This window comes from Manihot esculenta, chromosome 13 (assembly GCF_001659605.2).
Source record: "Manihot esculenta cultivar AM560-2 chromosome 13, M.esculenta_v8, whole genome shotgun sequence".
In the NCBI taxonomy this organism is placed as follows: domain Eukaryota; kingdom Viridiplantae; phylum Streptophyta; class Magnoliopsida; order Malpighiales; family Euphorbiaceae; genus Manihot; species Manihot esculenta.
Window position 1 is genome coordinate 35,409,008 of NC_035173.2, and position 21,374 is coordinate 35,430,381.

Below are 21,374 nucleotides of genomic sequence, written 5' to 3' on the forward strand. Positions count from 1 at the left end.
TCATCTTACCTCTAGAAAACAACACATAACATAACACATTAGCATCATAAGGTCCATGTAGAAACACATGAACCCTCAAGCATACATCACATATCAACAATGCACATGCATAAATCATGGCATTTCACATCATCATATAGACAGGACTCAACATCCTATCCTAGTGGACATGATTTCCTATTGTGCTTGACCTACTATAACCTCTATGAGCCCGACACTCTCTCTAGGTCCGACCATATGAACCAGACTCTGATACCAATCTGTAACGATCCGAAAATCGGACCGCTACCGGCGCTAGGATCCAGATCGACTTAAGGTCACCGGGACCCGTAGCAAGCCTGTTATACTCTCTGTGTACCTGTAAAATCCCATACATGATCATACATTTTCTGTAAAAATATAAAACTCTGCTCTGCACCAAGGCTCAACCTGTGCATGTACTATCTCTGTACTACAGAACCCCATACTAGAGTTCTCATCATACTCATAAAAAAACATTTACATAAACAGACCATGTATACAAAAAGGGATTTACAAAACATATGGGTCAAGCACAATACTATACTCAGTACAATACTAAACAGCTCTTTTACAATATTACATGTCCACACTATGCTATTACACAACTCTTTACTCTTTCTGTACCCTGCTGAACTCCCCCTGTACTCTGAACCTGCAAGACTAGGGTTAAGGGAGAGGAGTGAGCTATACTAGCCCAGTGAGTAGAAGTAGAACAATAAAAACATGTTGATAAAACATGCTCAAATGGAATGCATCACATCACAAGTAATCACATATCGGACGGACTGAAATAAAAATCCCTCAAAACTGTGCCCGGCCCGCGAAGGAGCTCCTCAAAACTTGATATGTCCGGCCCTCTATGGGGCTCCTCAGGACTTGATAGGAGGGCTAATGAATCCTCTCTATGTCCGTCCGCAAGTATAATTAATAATGCAATGCACATATTAGTGAATTCTAATGCAATCAACCTATTGCATAATCATGGTGCATGAAACATGCTAAAAGAATTTAATTTCTCATATTAAAAAGATTAAGTTTAGTTCCACTCACCTCTGGCTAACTCTGAAGCAGTGCTCACTGCTGATCTCTTCAGTTCCTCTGGTCCGTTCCTACACAGGTGGACTCAAATGAGGGACCAAACTAGCTCAAGAACATCTCTATAAAACTCCCCAAAAGCCTCCTAAAACATCCTAAAACAATCAAGGAAAACATGCAAAAGAAGGTTGGACAGGGCACTTTCGGCGGCAGGTTCGGCGGCCGAAAGTCCCTCCAGAGCCGAAACTCAGCTACTTTCAGCGGCACCTTCGGCAGCCGAAAGTCCTTCCAGAGACGAAAGTCTCAACCTTCGGCGGCACATTCAGCGATCGAAACCCCCTCCAGAGCAGAAAGTCCAAACTTTCGGAGGCGAGCTTAGGCAGCCGAAACCACCTCCTTAGCATGTTCGGCGGCCGAAACTGGGTTCTCCAGTAAGGCAGAACCCTGCTCTGTCTCATGCAACCAACCTCCCAACTTCCTCATACATGCAACCAACAACTCAACAACAAGCATATACTCAAGTACATGCACAAAGGGGTCCAAAACTAACTTAAAAACCCCATCAAACATCACAACTCAACACATAAACATGCTTTCACCAACAATTAACCAAAACCCCTACTTAACCTAATCATGCATCTCTACCCATAAAACTCTCATAAAACATGAAAGAAGCTAGGGATCTACACTTACCTCTTGAAGATCGAGAGGATAGGTGATCCTAACGTGGAGATATGGAGAAACTCGCTCACAAAGTCTCCAAGCTTCAAAACTTTGGTTTTTAGCTCAAAAGCTTCAAAACAACATGAAAACTTGTCAAAACCTTGAAGGATTTGAGAAAACATGAAAATCATCCAAGGAAGATCATGGTCTCACCTCTGTCCGTGGAAATGGAAAGAAAAATCTTATCCATTAACCGACATATGGCCTTTTATAGGTGGCTAGCCAGACCACCTTCGGCGGCCAAACGTGATTTCAAAGCCATGCAACGTTCGGCGGCCGAACCTGGCAAGTCTTCCTTGGTGCTTTTCTTTCACAAACTCGTTTTCTTTATACTCCGTAAAACATATTAAAAACACTTTAGAAAACATATCTATTACCCTTCTAGAGGATTCCGACATTCGAGATTCCACCGGACTGTAGGAATTCTGATGCTGGACTCTAGGAATTCCGATGCCGGACTCTAGCCGGGTATTACGGAAATCATATAAACAGTCCACTCATTGGACACATTGAGCCACAAAGCACCAAAACTTGAGTTAAAAATGCTTCCAGCTCATTTAAAATATGCATTTTTGGGAAGTAATAGCACACTTTCAATCATAATCTCTGCTAAGTTGAATCCTTTTTAAAAGCATAATTTGGATGCTGAATAAATACGAAGATGAAAATGGATGAAGCTTAACATCCCACTGAAATCTAGCATAGGACAATAAATAAGGGCGCTGCTTGGAAGGCAACTCAAGATCACAAGCTTGCCCAAGCCTGTATAGTCACCAATGAATTTCTTTTAATTTATTTATATGTTATTTTTTACATTGTAGCAGATTAGACCTTCTCGACAATTTTGGACTTCATGGGACCTTTTATAATCTTCAATGGTTATTTTGGTGGTAAGTTATTATTTTTGAAATTGCTCCATAGAAAGGTAAATTTTATTATACTATTTTTAATTACTGTTATTCATCAAAAAATAAATAAATAATATATATATATATAAACCTAACCCTATTTTCCTTTTTCTCTTCTTCACTTTTTCTTTTTCTTCCCTCGAGACCTCTCCCTCTCCCTCTCGCCTCTCTCTCCTATTGCAGGTACATCCATGGTGAGAACTACCTAGCCCGACGCCCACTCCTCGCGTTGCCGCCACACTTCGTTGATGATGCTAGTAGCTTCGACAATGGACTCGCACACCTTTGGCAGATTGACAGATATGCCACCAAAACCAGCCGCATCACCCTCACCGTCCGCTAACCCACCAGCGTTGTCTTTAGCACCCTCGCCGCTGGCCTCAACAAGGAGAAAGACACGTTCGCAGGCAAAGGAAAAAAGCCCCTATTCATGAGTTGCCCACCGACGATGAGGAAGAGGAATGGGAGGTAAAACCCAAAATTCTGAAGCAATTCCAAGTCCTATCGTTCCACCACGATCGCGCTTATTTCGAACAGAGGACAAGTTAGCACCAGCAACCTTATTAACACCTCCAGAACCTGATGATCAAACCTGCCTAGCCAGAATTGAGGCAAAAATGCACCACATTGATGCAAAGTTTGATGCCATACTCTCTCACTTGGGGCTGCCTATACTCCAACCACCACTAGCCTGAGTTTTCGACAACTTACTCCTCAGGAAGTTCTCTTTGACTCATTTTTGCTAATTTATTTATAAACTTCTCTCGTTACTTGACTATATTGAGGACAATGTGAAGAATAAAGGGGGAGGGAAGTGGTTGGGATAGAAGTGCTTTTTGTGATTGGTTGATGTATATATTTCTCTGTTGTGTTCTGAAAATTTTTCTTTTGTTCTGCTGTTTCTGCATAATTTTTCTATTGATTGCTAGAGAATTGTCCAAGGCTGTAAGACTTTTTCCGATTCTCAGTAGTTTTTCAACACTTGCACTTGTTGAATTGTTTCTCGGACTTCAATTTTTTTGGATTTTTCAAGTATTATTTTCAATTTTAAGTTTTATTTAAAAAATAAAAATTTTCATAAAATTCAAGTTCTTATGCCATTTGTATGCTGGTTTAAATAGAATAAATTCATCATTATTCATTTTGTTAGTTTTGTTTTTAAGGCTTGTTTTGAAAGCTCATGAAGTATGGTCCTTATTTAAATAGTTAATAATGATTTAAAAGATATTATCTAGACCATATGATTATGTGAAAATTAAAGGGTGTCAAGTAAAAAAAAAGAAAGAAAAAAAAAAGAGTAAAAGTAAAAATCAGAAATTAATGTACTCCTATGACCCACTCATCTAGTTACTTGATTATTTGGTTACCAACCTGATGGCCCATGTAGTGCGGTACTTGGTGACCCCTTAAGGTGATTTTGTATGAAAAAATTGGTGTTTTGGAGAGTATCACCCTTTTTGGACCGTTTAAAAACTCGCCCTATGCCTTTTAATTTGGTGACTATGAGTGGAGCTAGTAGCCACCTAAGCTGAATAACCTGGGGCAAGGGGCTCGGTAACTCTTTATTTCACCTTCACTCCATTGGTTTCAGGCAAGATATAGTACGAAGTATAAAAAAAAAAAAAATCTCCCAAGTCTTTAAATTTTGTTGGTCTAGTCAAGACTTCCTAAGAGTCTATTCTTTCAAAAAAGCAGTTTAATATCATATGACATTCTAATATTTTGTGTGCTTGAAATTGAATTGAGGACCAACTTTATGTCTTGATAAACACGCTTTAAACATAAAACTTGTCGAAGTGAACTTTGGTGAAATTAAGTTATTTCTACTATCATCCTATTGCATGACTATTTGATTCTTTGCTTCAGACAAATTAAATTTCAGATTGGTTGAGGATAGGGCTGAGTTTTATTATTTTTATTTGAATTTATATGCTTGAGAACAAGTAAAGGTGCAAGTGTAGCGGAATCTGATGAGTTGCAAAACTCACTACTTTTTTCTTATTAAATTCTTTGTTTTGCTATGATTTTAATATAAATAATTAACTTTACTTAGAATTTGATTTGGACATGTTTTTGAGCAAAATTTAAGAAAATGAACAAAAAGATGCTGAATTGGAAGATTTTCGGACTGGGAGGTTACAGCCTTGGGCAAGCCTGTAGCCCAAGGAAATGAATAGATCCAATTTCAAAACTTGTCACCTCAACCCGATTTTTCCAGCTGTACAAGGATAAGATCAGTTTCAAATTGGAGCAAACACAATCAGATTAGGATAGGGATAAGATAGAAGTAGTAGAGTTTATTTTAAATTGATAATTTTTATCTTTTTATTAGGAGAGAAGCCTGTATAAAGGCTGCCCAAGAATTAACCTAGATCATATTCTCTCTTCTTCTTCTCCTCTCCCATATTGGACCGGCTCCCTTGCCACCCCTTCTTCTTCTCTTTTCTTTAGTTTTTTTACAATTTTATTATGGTTTTTAGAGACTAAACAATTCTTTTCGGTTGAAAATTAATTCAAATTGAGGTTTTATTCAAGTTGTGAGATTGTGTACTTAAATTCTCTTCGTCTTATTTTTATTTTCTATTAATTTCTCATTTCGGGGAACACCACCTCTATTGTTGTTCTCTTAAAAATTTAAGAGGCCTATTGAATCTCTTAGGGAGACAACATATTGTTAATTAATCCAATTAAATCCGTAATTATTTAATTGGGTTAATAACAAGTAGCAATTAGCATATCATTTATGTTAATGAATTAGTAGATTTGATCGACTGCGAAACCCTTCAATTTGATTCCTTTCAATTGAATTGAATTTAATTATTTATTTCAACATCCATTGTTTGTTTTTCTTTTAAATTTTTTGGCTTATCCAAGATAAATTTAATTTTTTTAAATAAAAGTTATCTTCTTCTCTCTTTTTGTTTTAAACTATTCTTTTTATTCAACTAGTCATCTAAATTAAATGATTATATGATTTATGTGAAATCAATACTCACTTACTCTATCAAAAAATTTATATTGAATCAAGGAAATAAAAATAAATTTTAATTGACGAATTTTACACCCTCAATACACAATAATCAAGTTTAAATAAATTTCTTCTATCCTAAAATACCCTTTTTAACTTTATTTCAATAGTTAATTTGACCGTAAAAGTTCTTGGGTTAAAATCCGTCTTTGTAAGACAACTTAATAAACATCACTTGATTTTGAGCTAATAAGGAAAATTGAGAAAGAACATAGCCATCTTTTATATGCAACGTTGGAGATTGGGAAAAAATTTTATTCTCAAAGGCTGCTGGTGAAGCACCAGTCCTCAATCTTTGCATATGCCATGAGTATAGATTTCATCTTTAGCTTCTTATTTGGTTTGTTAGTTCATTAATTAGTTTAATAGAATATATATTTTTTTGTTTTAATTTTGATAGTTCAAATTTATTAAAATAATATTTTGTATCTCTACAACAAACGGGCTTTTAACAGATTTTGCAATGTGTGATTTTGGACATAATTAGGTTAAAATTGTAATGTAATCGGTCTAATTGCTCTTAATTAATAGTTGAGGTGGCTACATCATGCAGGAAATTCCTGTCCACAAAATTTATTGATTAAAAAATATTTCAAAATAATAATTTTAAAAAATATTTTTTAATAAAAATTGCATAAAATTTTATTAAAATTATTAATTAAAAGTAGATAAGCGTAATTGTTTTAAAATTATTTTTATTTTTAAAAGTTATAAATGTGAAAAATAAAATATTTAAACAAATCAATTTTTTTAAAAAAAATTTCATAAAAATTATATTATAATGAAATTATGTATAAAATGTTATATATTTAATTATACTTTAATAAATGTACCTTAAAATATCCTCACAAATATATTTTTTTAAAATTTTAAAATGTCTTTTTATCACTGAAATTCTATAAAAAAAATTCTTCATGAAATAATTAATAAAATTTTAAAATATATAATTTCATTATAATAATTTTAAGGCAATTTTTCTTAAAAAAATCTCTATATTGAAATATTTTCTCATATTTATACACATTTAAAAATAAAAATAATAATTAAACTTACCTATTTTTAATCAATAATTTTAATAAATTTTTATACAATTTCTCTTAACAAATATATTTTTAAAAACATTATTCACAAATATTATTTTTATCAATAAACCTTCCATGATCCAAAATGATGGCCATTATGGCCGGTCTAATGGTTTACCAGTTAAGTAGTTGGCACGGTGGACACTTACGGTGCCAAACACGCCGGTTCACCCTTTATTAGGTTTGATAAATACATTATTGAACATGGCATATTCAATATTTAAGGTATTGAATATGGGCTGTACCCTCAAACTTAATTTAATAATAAGTATATCTGAGTCAGAGATTTTAAATATTTAAATTTTTTATTGCTAAGCAAAATAAAATTTTCCAGAATTCATTTATATATATCTAATTAAAAATTTTTAATATTTCCATTCAATATAAATTTTAATTTAAAATTAAAAAATTTATCTAAAACACTGTCATACTTAATTTAATTTTCATTAGTTGGATGTGTAAATCAACTTATATAAAATATTTTTTAAACGCACCGAATATATACGCTTTTTCGATATAATTTATGTAGTATGTAATTTAAATATAAGATTTTTTTTTCTAACATTCCATGCTTATAAATAGAAGCACTCAATGTTAGAGATCAATTAAAACAACGATGGAGTTGGTCGGCGGAGAAACCGTAGATGAGCTACTTGAGGCTCAAACTCATATATGGAATAATACATTCCACATTTTCAAGTCCATGGCTCTAAAATGTGCAGTTCAACTAGGCATACCAGATGCTGTTAACAGCCATGGCAAAGCCATGACTCTTTCTGAGCTACTTGCTGCTCTACCAGTCCACCCCACTAAAACACACCATCTCTATCGTCTTATGCGTCTTCTTGTTCACATGGGTTTCTTTACTTTGCAGAAAACTGCTGATCAAGAAGGCTATTTGCTTACCCCAGCCTCTCGTCTTCTCCTAAAGGACAACCCTTTAAGCACCAGCTCCTTTGTATTGATAGCGCTTGATCAAGTTCTCTTAGAAACATATAATTGCATGAGCACTTGGTTCCAAAAGGATGAGCCCAATCCATTTGTGACAGTGTTTGGAGAGCCAGTTTGGGAATATGCAAGCCATGAAGCTAGAGTGAATAATTTGTTTAATGGAGCCATGGCTAATGATAGCTCCCTGATTGGCAAGGCAGTGGTTGTCAAGTGTAAGGAGGTATTTCAGGGGCTGAATTCACTGGTAGATGTTGCAGGTGGCACTGGGAATATGGCCAAGGCTATTTCTGATGCATTCCCGGACTTGAAATGTACTGTGTTGGATCTCCCTCATGTTGTTACTGATTTGGAAGGCAATAAGAACCTCAATTTTCTTGCAGGAGACATGTTCAAGGCTGTTCCTCCTGCAGATGCAATTTTACTGAAGGTATATATTTATAGAAAAAATTGCTATTTAGTTCTATGAGAAATTTTGATTCCTCATTTTAAAAAATAAGTTAAAATATCTCTAAAATCTTAAAAAATAACTTAAAATATCTTTAAAATTTTAAAAAATAAGCTAAAATATTTCTAATATTTTAAAAAGTCTACTAATTAGTTTGTCCATTAATTTTAGCCGTTAAATATTTTACTATTCAATCTCTATTATTTGAATAAATTTATTAATTGATCTCTTAATTTTATAAAAGTTTACTACTAATTAATTTTTTCTTATCAGAGTATTTTAAAGTTTTTTATAATATTTAATGATAAAATTAATAGAGACACTTTTAAAATTTTAAAAGTTTTTATTATATTTTTTAAAATTAAGACATCAATTAATAAATTTTTTTATAATATAAAAAATAAATAGTAAATTTTTCATATTTATACAACCATTTTCTTGAAGGTTAAAATTAAACTATTTAATAATTTTATCAAAAAAGACGGTAAACTCCTGTAATTTTAACTATTGAATTAATTGATTAATTTTCTTTTATATAAGGTTTATAGAATCATTAAAGAGTTTGATATAGCTAATAGAATTGAGAAAAATACTTATGAACAGTGGATATTACACGACTGGCCAGATGAAGAATGTGTGAAGCTACTCAAGAATTGCAAAGAGGCAGTTAGAAAAAATGAGAATGAACAGCAGACAGGGAAAGTCATAATCATTGACATGGTGATGGAAAACCAAGCATGGAATAGGACTGAAGTTGATGATAAGATTACTGAAGCACAGCTATTGCTTGACATGGAAATGATGTGTTGTGTCATTGGTAAAGAGAGAAATGAAAAAGAGTGGGCAAAGCTCTTTTTTGATGCTGGATTTAGCAATTATAAGATAAATCATGTGTTAGGCTCCAGAGCTCTCATTGAGGTTTATCCTTAATTAATAATTAATTAATAATTAATTTACGTTACTGCTTAATTTCATGTATTATATAAGGAAATAAGAGTTCAATGCTGAACTTCTTGGAGAATAAAGATTTCAATATATCTGTGTTCATAATTAATAGACCAAGTTTTATGAATTATGAAAGGATGATGGGTGTGATTTGTTTTATGTTATGTCTAAAAATTCATGAAAATTTGTTAATATTGTCATTTTGCAATTACACATTTTTAATATTTAATTTGACATCTTATAATTTTAATGATATTATTTTTTTAAAATATCATTACATTAAAAATTAAGTAATGGTTATATTATATTAGTTGCAGTAATCTCTAAAAATTAAAATATAATTAACCTCCATTTTGTAAAAAATAATTTATATTTAGAAAATATTTTTTGCAGAATATATATTTTTTATAGAAAATATTTCTTAATAAAATAACTTATTTTTTATTATAAAATTTTAATTTAAAAATAAAGTATTTTAAGAAATTTATAACTTATTTTTCATTATATAATTTTAATTTAAAAATAAATTATTTTAAGAAATTTATATAAAGATCATAATAAGAATATTAATGTGTAAAAAAAAGATTTTCTTTTAAAAAAATTATTTTTTAAAAAATATTTTAATTTTTTATTTAATTAAAAAATATTTTTTATTAACTAAATTTTTTGAATGTTAGTAAAATAAAGGAAATCTTAATTTTATGTGACTGGACATAAAGTATACAAAATGTTGAAAATTATAATCATACGGTCATATAAATTATTTGAACTTTATGAATTTTTAATAAAAATAATTTATTTAGTAAAGGAAGATTTTAAACTAAACTTATTGAATATGCTTAATTAAATTTTGTTTATCAAATTGAAATTAATTTAACTAATTGATAAGAAATTGTTAAATACTTTCCAAAATTTCTGATTTTATATATTAACTTGTGCCACAAACTTTCATTACTCGTAAAATTTTTTACGTGGGAGTCCAAATGCTAGGTTTTTTTAATGTAAATTAAATTATTTTTAAGTATTATTATTATTGTGAGAACAAAATATAATTAGTTTCTATTTATTTATAAAAAATAATTTATATTTAAAAAATATTTTTTATAAAATATTTTTTCGATAAAAAGTATTTTACAATAAAATAATTTATTTTTTATTATATAATTTTGATGTAAAAATAAACTATTTTAATAAATTTATATATAAAATTTTTAATAAAAATTTTAAAATCTAAAAAATGATTTTCTTCCTTGAAAACAATGATTATAAAAGTCAATTTTAGCCGGCGCTTACAAATTTAGTCTGGTAATAAGTAAATCTCAAAAATTTTAAATTTTATTCTTTTAAAAAAAAAAGTTTTAGTCATCTCTCTAAATTTTAGTTCTATTCGGAATTTAATAAATTATTGATTCCGATAAAACATAAATTGTATTAAAAAATTTAAAAATTGAATTTTAGTTAATAATAAAAATTTAACCAAACTACATATTTAATTCGATGAATTAAATAGATTCAATTCAATTCGTTAATCGATTTTCTCCTTACTCTTCCTCCTATATTCTATTTATATATCGATCAAATGCAAACCTCAAAAAGATTAATATTAACAACAACTCATTCTCAAATCATAATAATATGGATCTATATTACAAATTAGAAAAAAAAAAAACAACGTTTCAATGTCAAATAACAAAAATAACATCCAAAACCATGATGCATGATGGGAGAAAAATTGATTGAGCGGGTGCTGCGCGATGGTGGTGCTGAGCAACGGTGCTTCTGCACGACGCGCGATGAAGTTATTGTGTGTGCAAGATTTGCTGCTCATCATGCGAAGGAGAGATGTTATTACTGCTGCGGGCGTTGAATTAATCAAAGGTGGAGAGACAGCAAATGGAGGACTGAAAAATAGAGGAAGAAGAGACGAAAGAAAAAAAGAGAGAGAGGGAGAAGAGAAGTCGAGAGGGCGGCTGAATGATAAAGTGTGAGTTAGGGTTTGTACACATAGAACCATAACGTCTTGCTAAATGACAATTACCATGGAGACAAATAGAAGATTAGTTATTAACATATATTAATATCGATTTGGTTATACTGAATTCTGCATTCTTAAAATCAAATTGATGTAACTAAAAAACATATAAAAATTAAAATTAAATTAAATAAAACTAAATTAAATTTCTAAATTATTTTAGTTTAATCGATTTTTAAATTTGAACCGGATATTGTTCAGACACTTTCTTTGAGCAATCCTTGAAAATTTTCCCGTAACCTCTTCTCCTAAAGAAAATAATGAACAACTAGATCATAGTGAAAAAGGGTTGGAGTCTGTAGAGGTAGAGGAATGCAATAATAAAAGCACAGATGATGATGTTAATTCAATTGGGTCAGGAGAATCCAGCTGTAACCACCTTGAATTAGCGCAGAGCTTGGACAGCAATCTTCCTTTATCATTCCATAAGTCTAATAGGTTACTAAAGCAAAGATCCAACTCAAGAGCGCAGCCCATTATTGAGCTCAGTGATCTTTATTCAAAAGTTAGCTTTGGTGGAAAGAAAAGGGCCTCAAAAAGTCGAGACTCTCTCCCAAAGAAATAGGGCTCTCTATCATGACCAAGGCATTGATACTCCACCTTTCTCTCCTTTCTATGAAGCCGTAAAATCATTAGACTTGAGAAAGTCTCTTGGCACCATTTTCGAAGGGGAAGACATGCTCCTGGTTGAAGATTTATCTAATCGTATTTCCCAAGATTTGCTTATGTTCAAGAATGTTGCGTAAGGAGTTTGTTTTCAGTTGAGTTTTTTTGCCCTCCACGGTGTATTTTCTTTTCTTCTGCTCTAATGGACTGAGGATTCTAAAAAGTTTTATCTATCTTCCCCCTAAGGTTTTAAGATTTCAACCGGTTGTAAGTGGTATCTAATAATTTTAAGCAGGTTATAAATTATTATAAAAAAATATTTAAAAAAAATTATATTTTTAGAAGTTCATCCATTAATTTTAAACTAATATTTATAACAAATAAAAGAATTATAATTTTAAAATTTAAGAATTCAATTTAAAAATATAAAAATTGATTCATTAATTTATACTACAATTTAAAAATTTAAAAGTTAAAGTGTAATTCACGCAATACAAAATGTTTTACCAACATTAACAAAAATTTAAATATTTATAAGGATATTTTAAGTATTTAAAATATTTTACTTTGACCGATTGATTAATGTTTAAGTTAAATGGATTGATTATAGAAAAATTTAAATGTTCGATTTTAAAAAATTAGAAATTAATTTATTAATTACACTAAAATTTAAAAATTATAGTGTAATTTATTATTTTTTTTAATAAATTTTTGAAAAAATTGTTATATGACTAGTGCACACAGTCGTCCAATTGTAAAATATACATCATAAAAAAATGCCATAAATTTTCTCAAAAACACGGTAGTGTGACATATAAATATAATATTTTAATTTTAAATTAATTTAACTTATACACCTCAATTTTACATTATTGTTGGATGCATGTACACCTGCTAAACATAAGAATTTTTCATTCTAAAATTCTATGCTATAAATAGAAGCACTCAATGTTGGAGATGCATAAACTGATATCTAGAGATTAGTTAAACAAAGTAATACATCAACTAATGGAGGTGTTCGGCGGAGAGACCATAGATGAGCTGCTTGAGGCTCAAACTCATATATGGAAGAATACATTCCACATTTTCAAGTCCATGGCTCTAGAAATGTGCAGTTCAACTAGGCAATGACAACCCAAACAGGGCCATGGGGGCTGAACCTTTTGAAAATTTAATAGGATATTTATGTAAATTTTATTAATCGAAGGAAAATTATCATTCGGTCTCTAAATTTTTAAAATAATTTGTTAATTTATTTTATTTAAAAATTATTCAATTAAAATATTTTTATATTTTATAAAATAAATTTTTAAATCTTTATAAATTTATTAATATATCTTGAATATTTATATCATTTAATTTATATAATTTTAATTATATGTATCATTTAGTACTTATAAATTTAAATATTTATACTATTTATTTTTTTTATCAAAAATAAAATAAGTTGATTAACAGTTATTTTAACAAATGGACTAAACAATTTAATTTTATAAAATATATAAACCTTTTAATTGAATAACTTTTATAAAAATAAAAGTTAGTAAAATTTTTAAAAATTCAGGAACCTAATAATAATTCCCTTATAAATAAAATCTCAATACCAATACATTTTAAAATAGTCATCCTAATATATATCCCTTTTCTTATTTATTTTTTGTTTCAATTTAAAAAATTTAGATTTAATCTTTAAAATTTTAATTTTATTACTTAATCTTTTTAAAAAATATTTATAAGGTAAGTTATTCACGGATTATTTTCATTGAACAATTGAAATTATAAATATTATGATAATTAAATATAATAAAAAAAGTTAAATTGATCAAATATATTATTAATTGTGATTTAAATTTGCTAATTGTATTTTAATTTTTTATAAATTAATAAAATTAAATAATAATAATTTTATCATTTCGTAAAAATTTAGAGCACTATTAATATTACTGTTTAGCATAAATAAAAAATTATTTTAAATTTTAAAAATTTTAAATATAAATCAAAATATTAAAATCACATAATATTTTTTAACATATAATAATTTAAACAAACTCATATTAAAAAATTTTAAAAACTCATATCAATATTTAACAGTAAGTAAATTAATTTAATTTATAAAATTTTATACATGTAAAATTTTTTTTGTTTCTCTACTTAAAATTAAATTTTACCTTAAAAATTTTATACATGTAAAATAAGTATTTTTTATAAATTAAGTTAAATTAAAGTTGTTACTGATAAAAATAAAATTGGATTCCCAATTTAAATTTCTGCATCCGTCGCTCCAATCAGCCATACGAGATGCTGTTAACAGCCATGGCAAAGCCATGACTCTTTCTGAGCTAGTTGCTGCTCTACCAGTCCACCCCACTAAAACACACCATCTCTATCGCCTTATGCGACTTCTTGTTCACATGACTACATGAGTTTCTTTACTTTGCAGAAAACTGCTGATCAAGAAAGCTATTTGCTTACCCCAGCCTCTCGTCTTCTCCTAAAGGACAACCCTTTAAGCACCAGCTCCTTTGTATTGCTGGCGCTTGATCAAGTTCTCTTAGAAACATATAATTGCATGAGCACTTGGTTCCAAAAGGATGAGCCCAATCCATTTGTGACAGTGTTTGGAGAGCCACTTTGGGAATATGCAAGCCATGAAGCTAGAGTGAATAATTTGTTTAATGGAGCCATGGCTAATGATAGCTCCCTGATTGGCAAGGCAGTGGTTGTCAAGTGTAAGGAGGTATTTCAGGGGCTGAATTCACTGGTGGATGTTGCAGGTGGCACTGGGAATATGGCCAAAGCTATTTCTGATGCATTCCCTGTCTTGAAATGTACTGCGTTGGATCTCCCACATGTTGTTGCTGATTTGGAAGGCAATACGAAGTCGAATTTTCTTGCAGGAGACATGTTCAAGGCTGTTCCTCCTGCAGATGCAATTTTACTGAAGGTATATATTCGTAGAAATTTATTAATTAATTTTCTGTATCGAAAATATTTTATACTTATAAAATTTTATACTTCTTTATAACATTTAATGATAAATTAATAGAGAGGCTAATTAGTAAATTTTTTAAAATATCAATAATATTTTAATATATTTTTCAAAATGAGAGATCTATTAATGAATTTTTTCATGATTAAAAAGTAAATTTTTCATATTTATATATAATATAACCATTTTCTTGAAGGTTAAGGCGAAAATAAATTGACTAATTTTCCTTTACATAAGATTTATAGAATGATTAAAGTGTTTAATTTAGCTTATAGAATTGAGCAAAATATTTATGAACAGTGGATATTACACAACTGGCCAGACGAAGAATGTGTGAAGATACTGAAAAATTGCGAAGAGGCAATTAGAAAAAATGGGAATGAGAAGCAGAGAGGGAATAAGGTCATAATCATTGACATGGTGATGGGAAACCAAACATGGAATAGTATTGAAGAAGATGATAAGATCACTGAAGCACAACTACTGTTTGATATGGAAATGATGTGTTCTGCCATTGGTAAGGAGAGAAATGAAAAGGAGTGGGCAAAGCTCTTTTTGGATTCTGGATTTAGCAACTATAAGGTAATCCCTGTGTCAGGCTCAAGAGCTCTCATTGAGATTTATCCTTAATTAACAATTAGATGACAATTGGATGAGCTTGCTCCTTGATTTCATGTATGATACGAAGAAATAAGAGTTAAATGCTGAACTATTTGAAGAATGAAGATTTTATAGGTGTATGTTCATAATTAGACCAAGTTTTATGAATTATGAAGGGATTATGGTTGTTATCTGTGTAGATATATAAATTCATGAATATGTTTTCCCTATATTTAAAAATTCATGAATATATGTTTTTTTTATATACTATTCAATATTTCGATTAATTTAATATTTCATATCCAACCCTCGAATTTAATTTCATTTCACTTCTTGGATGTATAAATATATTTTTATTGTAAATGATGGAATCTCTCATTTTATTGCGTTTAATATTTATAATTTCTTTTTATTTATTTAAATTTATGAAAGTTTAAATTTAATGTCTCAATTTTAATGATATTATTTATTATTATTAAAATTAATTAATGATTATATCATATTAGTTTTATAATCACTAAATTGATTAGAAAATTTACAAGATATTTAAAATGATCAAAGAAGCTAGATTCATTTAGTAACAATTTTTTTATCACTATTTAAGAAAAATAAATGCCACTATTTTTGGCATAAAACCATTTAAGTAACGAAACAAGACATCAAAGGGAAAGGGTGAGACAGAAAATAATAGACAAGACAAAAAAATATTAATGAAAATGACATGATGTCATATGATTGATCTAATTTAATATAATAATAGTATTTTATTTTCCAGGAAAATGAAAGCTTTTTAATTACTCGCATGTTAAACCTGAAAGATAATGAAATCATATTAATATCAACATTGATAAATTGCAAGTTGAAAATGTGGGGTTGGATGAATCAGAGTAGACCTGCTAGAGTTTGGTTCAGATTTTGAATTAAATTGCTAGACTTGATCAATGACTCTAAGTGTATGATTTTTTTTTCTTTTTTGAATGGGTGTGAATTGATTTTTGATTTTATATAAGAAGGGATCAAAATCGATATAATTGAGTCAAATTATTAAAATATTAAAAAAAATTTGTTAACTGTATATATCAAGTGTACATATACTCATTTAATATATGAAATATTATTATTTTAAATTTAATAATAAGAGCTATCATGATTTTAAATTTAAGATAAATAAGTTAATAATAATAATAGAAATTTCTCATAGATTCACGTTTTTTTTTTCACATTATAAAATGAAAAATATAAATCAAGCCCCACCACTTAAACCAATTATGGGTTTGATTATGTCACAATTTTCTTTGTTATAGTTTCCTTGTCTATCTCATTTGGCTGTTGTGTTTGTCTTTATTCCTTTCTTTCTCGTTCTTTGAGTTTATAGATCAAGGTTTACAGAGACGAGAGATTTTTTATTTTAAGATCAGGAGAAGGTGCTTTGTAAAGTGAATTTACTTTTTGATCGGAAAACTTCTCACTTATTGAATGATGGTAACTTAAGATTGAATTTTACTTTATTGAAAAACGTTACAATACACTTTCATCGATTATAAAACTGAAATTTTGTTCTATATGCATCCTCTATGTGTTTGAAGAATTAACCTATTTAACTGTCACAGTGGTTTTTGTTCTATATGCATCCTCCGTGTGTTTGAAGGATTAACCTATTTAACTGTGACAGTGGTTTAGATGGTGTATTGTTATAAAATCATTAATTTTATAATATAAAATTTACTTTTTTTTTATGCTGATACTTTTTAAATTTGTAGTTTGAAATTATTCTAATTTTATATAAATAATAATATTTTTTTAACAATTTTAAGAATACATTCAACTGTATTAATATGATATTGATACTGTATTATAATCGCTCAAAATAAGTAATGAGTTGTTACTATTAAACGGAGTTACGTGACCAGAATTTAATAATAAGTGATTAATGCGGTCTCACCCGATATAAGAAAGACCCGGACATATCAAACACTTGGTTCGACATAAAGACTCACCATCTCCAGGATGGAACAAATATTGGTATAAAATTACCGTTAAATAATGAGAGTCCAGTATATCTCCGTTATGTCTGTAATCGCGGGGTCATCAATCTATTAGCTGGCAATATCTCTTATTAAGCAATCGGCTACATCATCGCCGGATTACCGGAAAATATTATATTTATCTCCACCTTTTTATACAATATAAAAAAGGAAAAAACACAGAGGTAAAGGTACGTTATTCTCTTACACCATTCAAATTCTAACCAATTCATTACATTCTCCTAATTCTTCAGTATACTGACTTGAGTGTCCGAGTGGCGGCTGTGGGCACCCACCAACTCACATTCTCTTCTTTGCAGGTCTAACCAATTACAATGTAGCTCCATTCCGACCATGTCATCAATTTAATCTCTATAACATTATTTGGTTCCGTTGTTGGGAAATCTGTTGAATTCTCTCTATTCATTTAGATTAAAATCGGTCCCTTGTTCCTTTTCTCTCGAAAAAAGAAATCTCTCATCTCTATCTTTTGAAGTGGTCAGAATTATACATGTCATTATAGGAGGACCTGATAAGGGTAAAGAAAAAATAAGTGTATAGCATAAGACGTCTTGTCAGTTGATCGAGAACCATGGGCCAAGCAAGAGGTAAGGCTCGGTCCTGCTGACAAAGCGATTGGTTTCTTTCAGAATGACCCGTTGGTCATTAAGATCCTCCTGAACTTGTATGAGGTAAGGCGAGTATTGGTGGATAGAGGTAGTTCTATTAACTTTCTCATCATAAATATTTTTAACAAGTTAGGCTTCGACAAAAATAATCTTACCAAAATCTCTTATCCATTAGTAGAATTAGGAGATAAGATCGTGGCAGTGCTAGATACCATCAATCTCTTCTTGATACTGAAAAATAAAAAATATAGGCGAGAGTTATATGCAGAGTTTGCGGTGGTAGATATCTCATTTGTGTACAACGTGATACTTGGCCGTCCAGTCCTAAACGGCCATGGTATTGTTATTAATATGGGTGCTATGTGTATTAAGCTACCAGCTCCAGGGGGAATAGCCATAGTCCAAGGTAATCCGAAGTTGGTCAAAGAAGGTCACGGGCACATATCAAAAAGTTTCAGGAAAGCAACAATGCCTATCGACTTACTGGAGAAACTGGAATCTCACGTAAAGGCAGAGCCAACAGACCCAATAGATGAGGACTAGCTAGGTAAGGAACAAAAGGTATGGTTCAATACTGCATTAACCGGTGAAATAAATACCTATTTGATAGAGTTGCTAAAGAGCTAAGTAACCACTTTCGCTTGGTCTTCAAAAAATATAACAGGTGTGGATCTGACTCTCATCACTCATAAGCTATCTATTGACAAAACCATTAAACCAGTCCAATAAAAAAAAAAAGAAAGTTTGCACCAAAGAGACAGCAAGTGATAAAAAAAAAGGTTGGTAAGCTTTTGAGTGCAAGATTGATAAAAGAAGTCCAGTATCCCACATGGCTCACCAATGCGGTCCCGGTGAAGAAAGCTAAAGGAAAATGGAGAATGTTCGTTGATTTTACTGACCTGAATAAAGTATGTCCAAAAGATCATTACCCATTGCCGTCTACTGATAGGTTAGTAGACTCGACCTCAGGTCATGCAGTGGTTTCTTTTCTTGACGTTATTTCAAGATACCATTAAATGATGATGGACACCAATGACGCAGAGAAGCATGCGTTCATAATAGATGAAGAAGTTTACTGCTACAAGGTGATGTCATTTGGCTTAAAAAACATGGGGCGACTTACTAAAGGCTGATCCGAGGGATCTTTAAAGACATGGTAGGGTCAACAATCAAAATGTGTGTGGATGACATGGTAGTGAAGAGTCAATCTTTGGAAGAACATCCAGAAGATGTCCAGAGAGTCTTTGACATACTAGACAAGGCGGATATGAAGCTGAACCATGAGAAGTGTACCTTTAGGGTAAAAGCTGGGAAGTTTCTAGGATATATAATCTCAGAAAGAGGCATAGAGGCAATCCTTAAGAAGATCAACGCCATCCAAAATATGAAAGTACCCAAAACTATTAATGAGGTATAAAGATTGAATGGGCGAGTCATTGTCCTGGATCATTGCATATCATCCTCAGCTAGAAGGTATCTTTTGTTCTTCAAAGTCTTAAAAGGCAAAGGTAAGTTCGAATGGGGGAAAGAGTGTGCAAAGGCATTTGAAAGTCTAAAAACCTTTTTATCATCTCCTTCGTTACTAAGACCGCTTTTTGAAAGCAAAATTTTATTTTTATACTTGTTTGTGTCACAGAAAACAGTCTACTCGGTACCCATTCGTGAAAACAATGGGGAGCAAAGCCCAGTATATCATGCCCACTAAGTTTTGAAAGGGGCGGAGCTTAATTACCCTCCTTTAGAAAAGTTGGCGTTTGCAGTTCTAATGTTAGCCACAAAGCTGTGATCATACTTCGAGTTACACACAATAGAAGTCAGAACCGATTATCCTTTGCAAAAGGTTCTATACAGACTGGAGTTTTCAGGGAGGTTATCTACTTGCACAGTAATATTATCGGCCTATGATATTAGGTATGTTCCAAGAAAAGCAATGAAAGTCCAGGTGCTAGCTGATTTTGTTGCGGAAATGACTCTGCCATCAGAACCTTCGGAGTCCTCTGAATCAATCATAGGAGAGTGGAAAGTTTGGACAGATTGAGCTTGTGGAGCCGAGGGTTCTGGAATCAGGATCTTATTGCAGTCTCAAACCAGTATAAAGTTTTGGTATGCAGCAAAACTCGCCTTCAATGCCACCAACAATGTATCAGAGTACGAGGCTGTAATAATGGCCTTGAAAATCATCAAGGAATTAGATATACAAAAATTCATTATTTTTAGTAACTTACAATTGGTTACTAATTAGTAATAGAAACAATTCAAAATCTAAGAACTGAATCTTGTCAAATACGAAGAAAAAGTATGGTTCCTAATGGAGAGAATCAAAGAAGGATATGACAGCTACGAACTTTGTAAGGTTGCCAAAGGCAACAATAAAGAGGCGGATCTTTTGGCCAATATGGCGGCGGCGGGTGAATAACACTTGACTCAACCATTTCAATTTGAGGGATTACACACTCCAACAATGGAAGTGGAAGAGTCTTTTCCCTTATAAGAGGGAGAATCATGGTTGACACCCTATATAAATTTTTGACACAAGATGATCTTCCAGCCGATGAGTTATCAGCCAAACAGGTAATAAGGAAGTCTTCAAAATATGCAGTAATTGATAGTTGGTTATACAGGAGATTCTCGACACAGCCATGGCTGCAGTGTGTTACAGAAGAGGAAGGCCAGGAAATCCTACAGGAGATCCATGAAGGTAATTGAGGGAGACATAAAGGAGTCCGAACAATCACCTAGAAAGCATTCATACAATGGTATTACTGGCCAATGATAATACAAAATATGAAGCAACTTGTCCAGAAGAGTCAAAGATGCAAAGTATATACAAATATCCCCAGAATCCAAGAGAAATGCAAGCAGCCATTGAAAGCTCTTGGCCTTTCTTTCAGTAGGGGATAGACATCCTAGGCCCGTTCCCTAAGGCATCTGGGTCAAGAAAGTTCGTAATCGTGGCAGTAGATCATTTTAGCAGATGGATAGAGGCTGACATAGTGCAGTCCATCACTACCCAACAAGCGATCTTTTTCATCAGCAAAAACATATTGATCAAACATAATTTAGCCACATTTTTATGATCTTTATTATTGTTTATTTACACATTATTTAGCTTAATTTATGGTTTTTACCTTATTTTTACAGAAAAGGAAGAAATTGAAAAAATGGAAAAAAAGTGCAAAAAATGACAGAAAAGTGATTGGGTCAGTGATTTGCCCAAATCACTGCCCAAATCAAGCTGAAGCAGAAACCTGGAGGCAACAGGCAGAAGTGATTGGGTCAGTGATTTGCCCAAATCACTCATAGAAACTGGTCAAATCACTCGCAGAGACAGAGACAGAAACTGGACTGAATCCCAG

General features: G+C 31.1%; 2 protein-coding genes across 2 annotated transcripts; both read left to right on the top strand.

Moving 5' to 3' along the window:
* The first annotated feature begins 7,413 nt into the window (after window positions 1-7,413).
* LOC110629742 (trans-resveratrol di-O-methyltransferase) lies at window positions 7,414-9,130 on the top strand. Its single transcript, XM_021776846.1, has 2 exons — window positions 7,414-8,175; window positions 8,797-9,130. The coding sequence occupies exons 1-2, from the start codon at window positions 7,414-7,416 to the stop codon at window positions 9,121-9,123; spliced, it is 1,089 nt and encodes a 362-aa protein (XP_021632538.1). The 3' UTR covers window positions 9,124-9,130.
* Window positions 9,131-14,130: 5,000 nt separating this feature from the next.
* On the top strand, window positions 14,131-15,514 carry LOC122721619 (probable O-methyltransferase 3). Its single transcript, XM_043949943.1, has 2 exons — window positions 14,131-14,720; window positions 15,066-15,514. Exons 1-2 carry the CDS (start codon window positions 14,196-14,198, stop codon window positions 15,393-15,395), a joined length of 855 nt encoding a protein of 284 aa, XP_043805878.1. The 5' UTR covers window positions 14,131-14,195; the 3' UTR covers window positions 15,396-15,514.
* Window positions 15,515-21,374: the final 5,860 nt, after the last annotated feature.

Excerpts from the sequence above, each read along its gene's own strand:
- LOC110629742 (XM_021776846.1), top strand. The coding sequence starts at position 7,414 with ATGGAGTTGGTCGGCGGAGAAACCGTAGATGAGCTACTTGAGGCTCAA. Across the intron at positions 8,176-8,796 it reads CAGATGCAATTTTACTGAAG|TGGATATTACACGACTGGCC; the intron begins GTATATATTTAT and ends ACTTATGAACAG.
- LOC122721619 (XM_043949943.1), top strand. The coding sequence starts at position 14,196 with ATGAGTTTCTTTACTTTGCAGAAAACTGCTGATCAAGAAAGCTATTTG. Across the intron at positions 14,721-15,065 it reads CAGATGCAATTTTACTGAAG|TGGATATTACACAACTGGCC; the intron begins GTATATATTCGT and ends ATTTATGAACAG.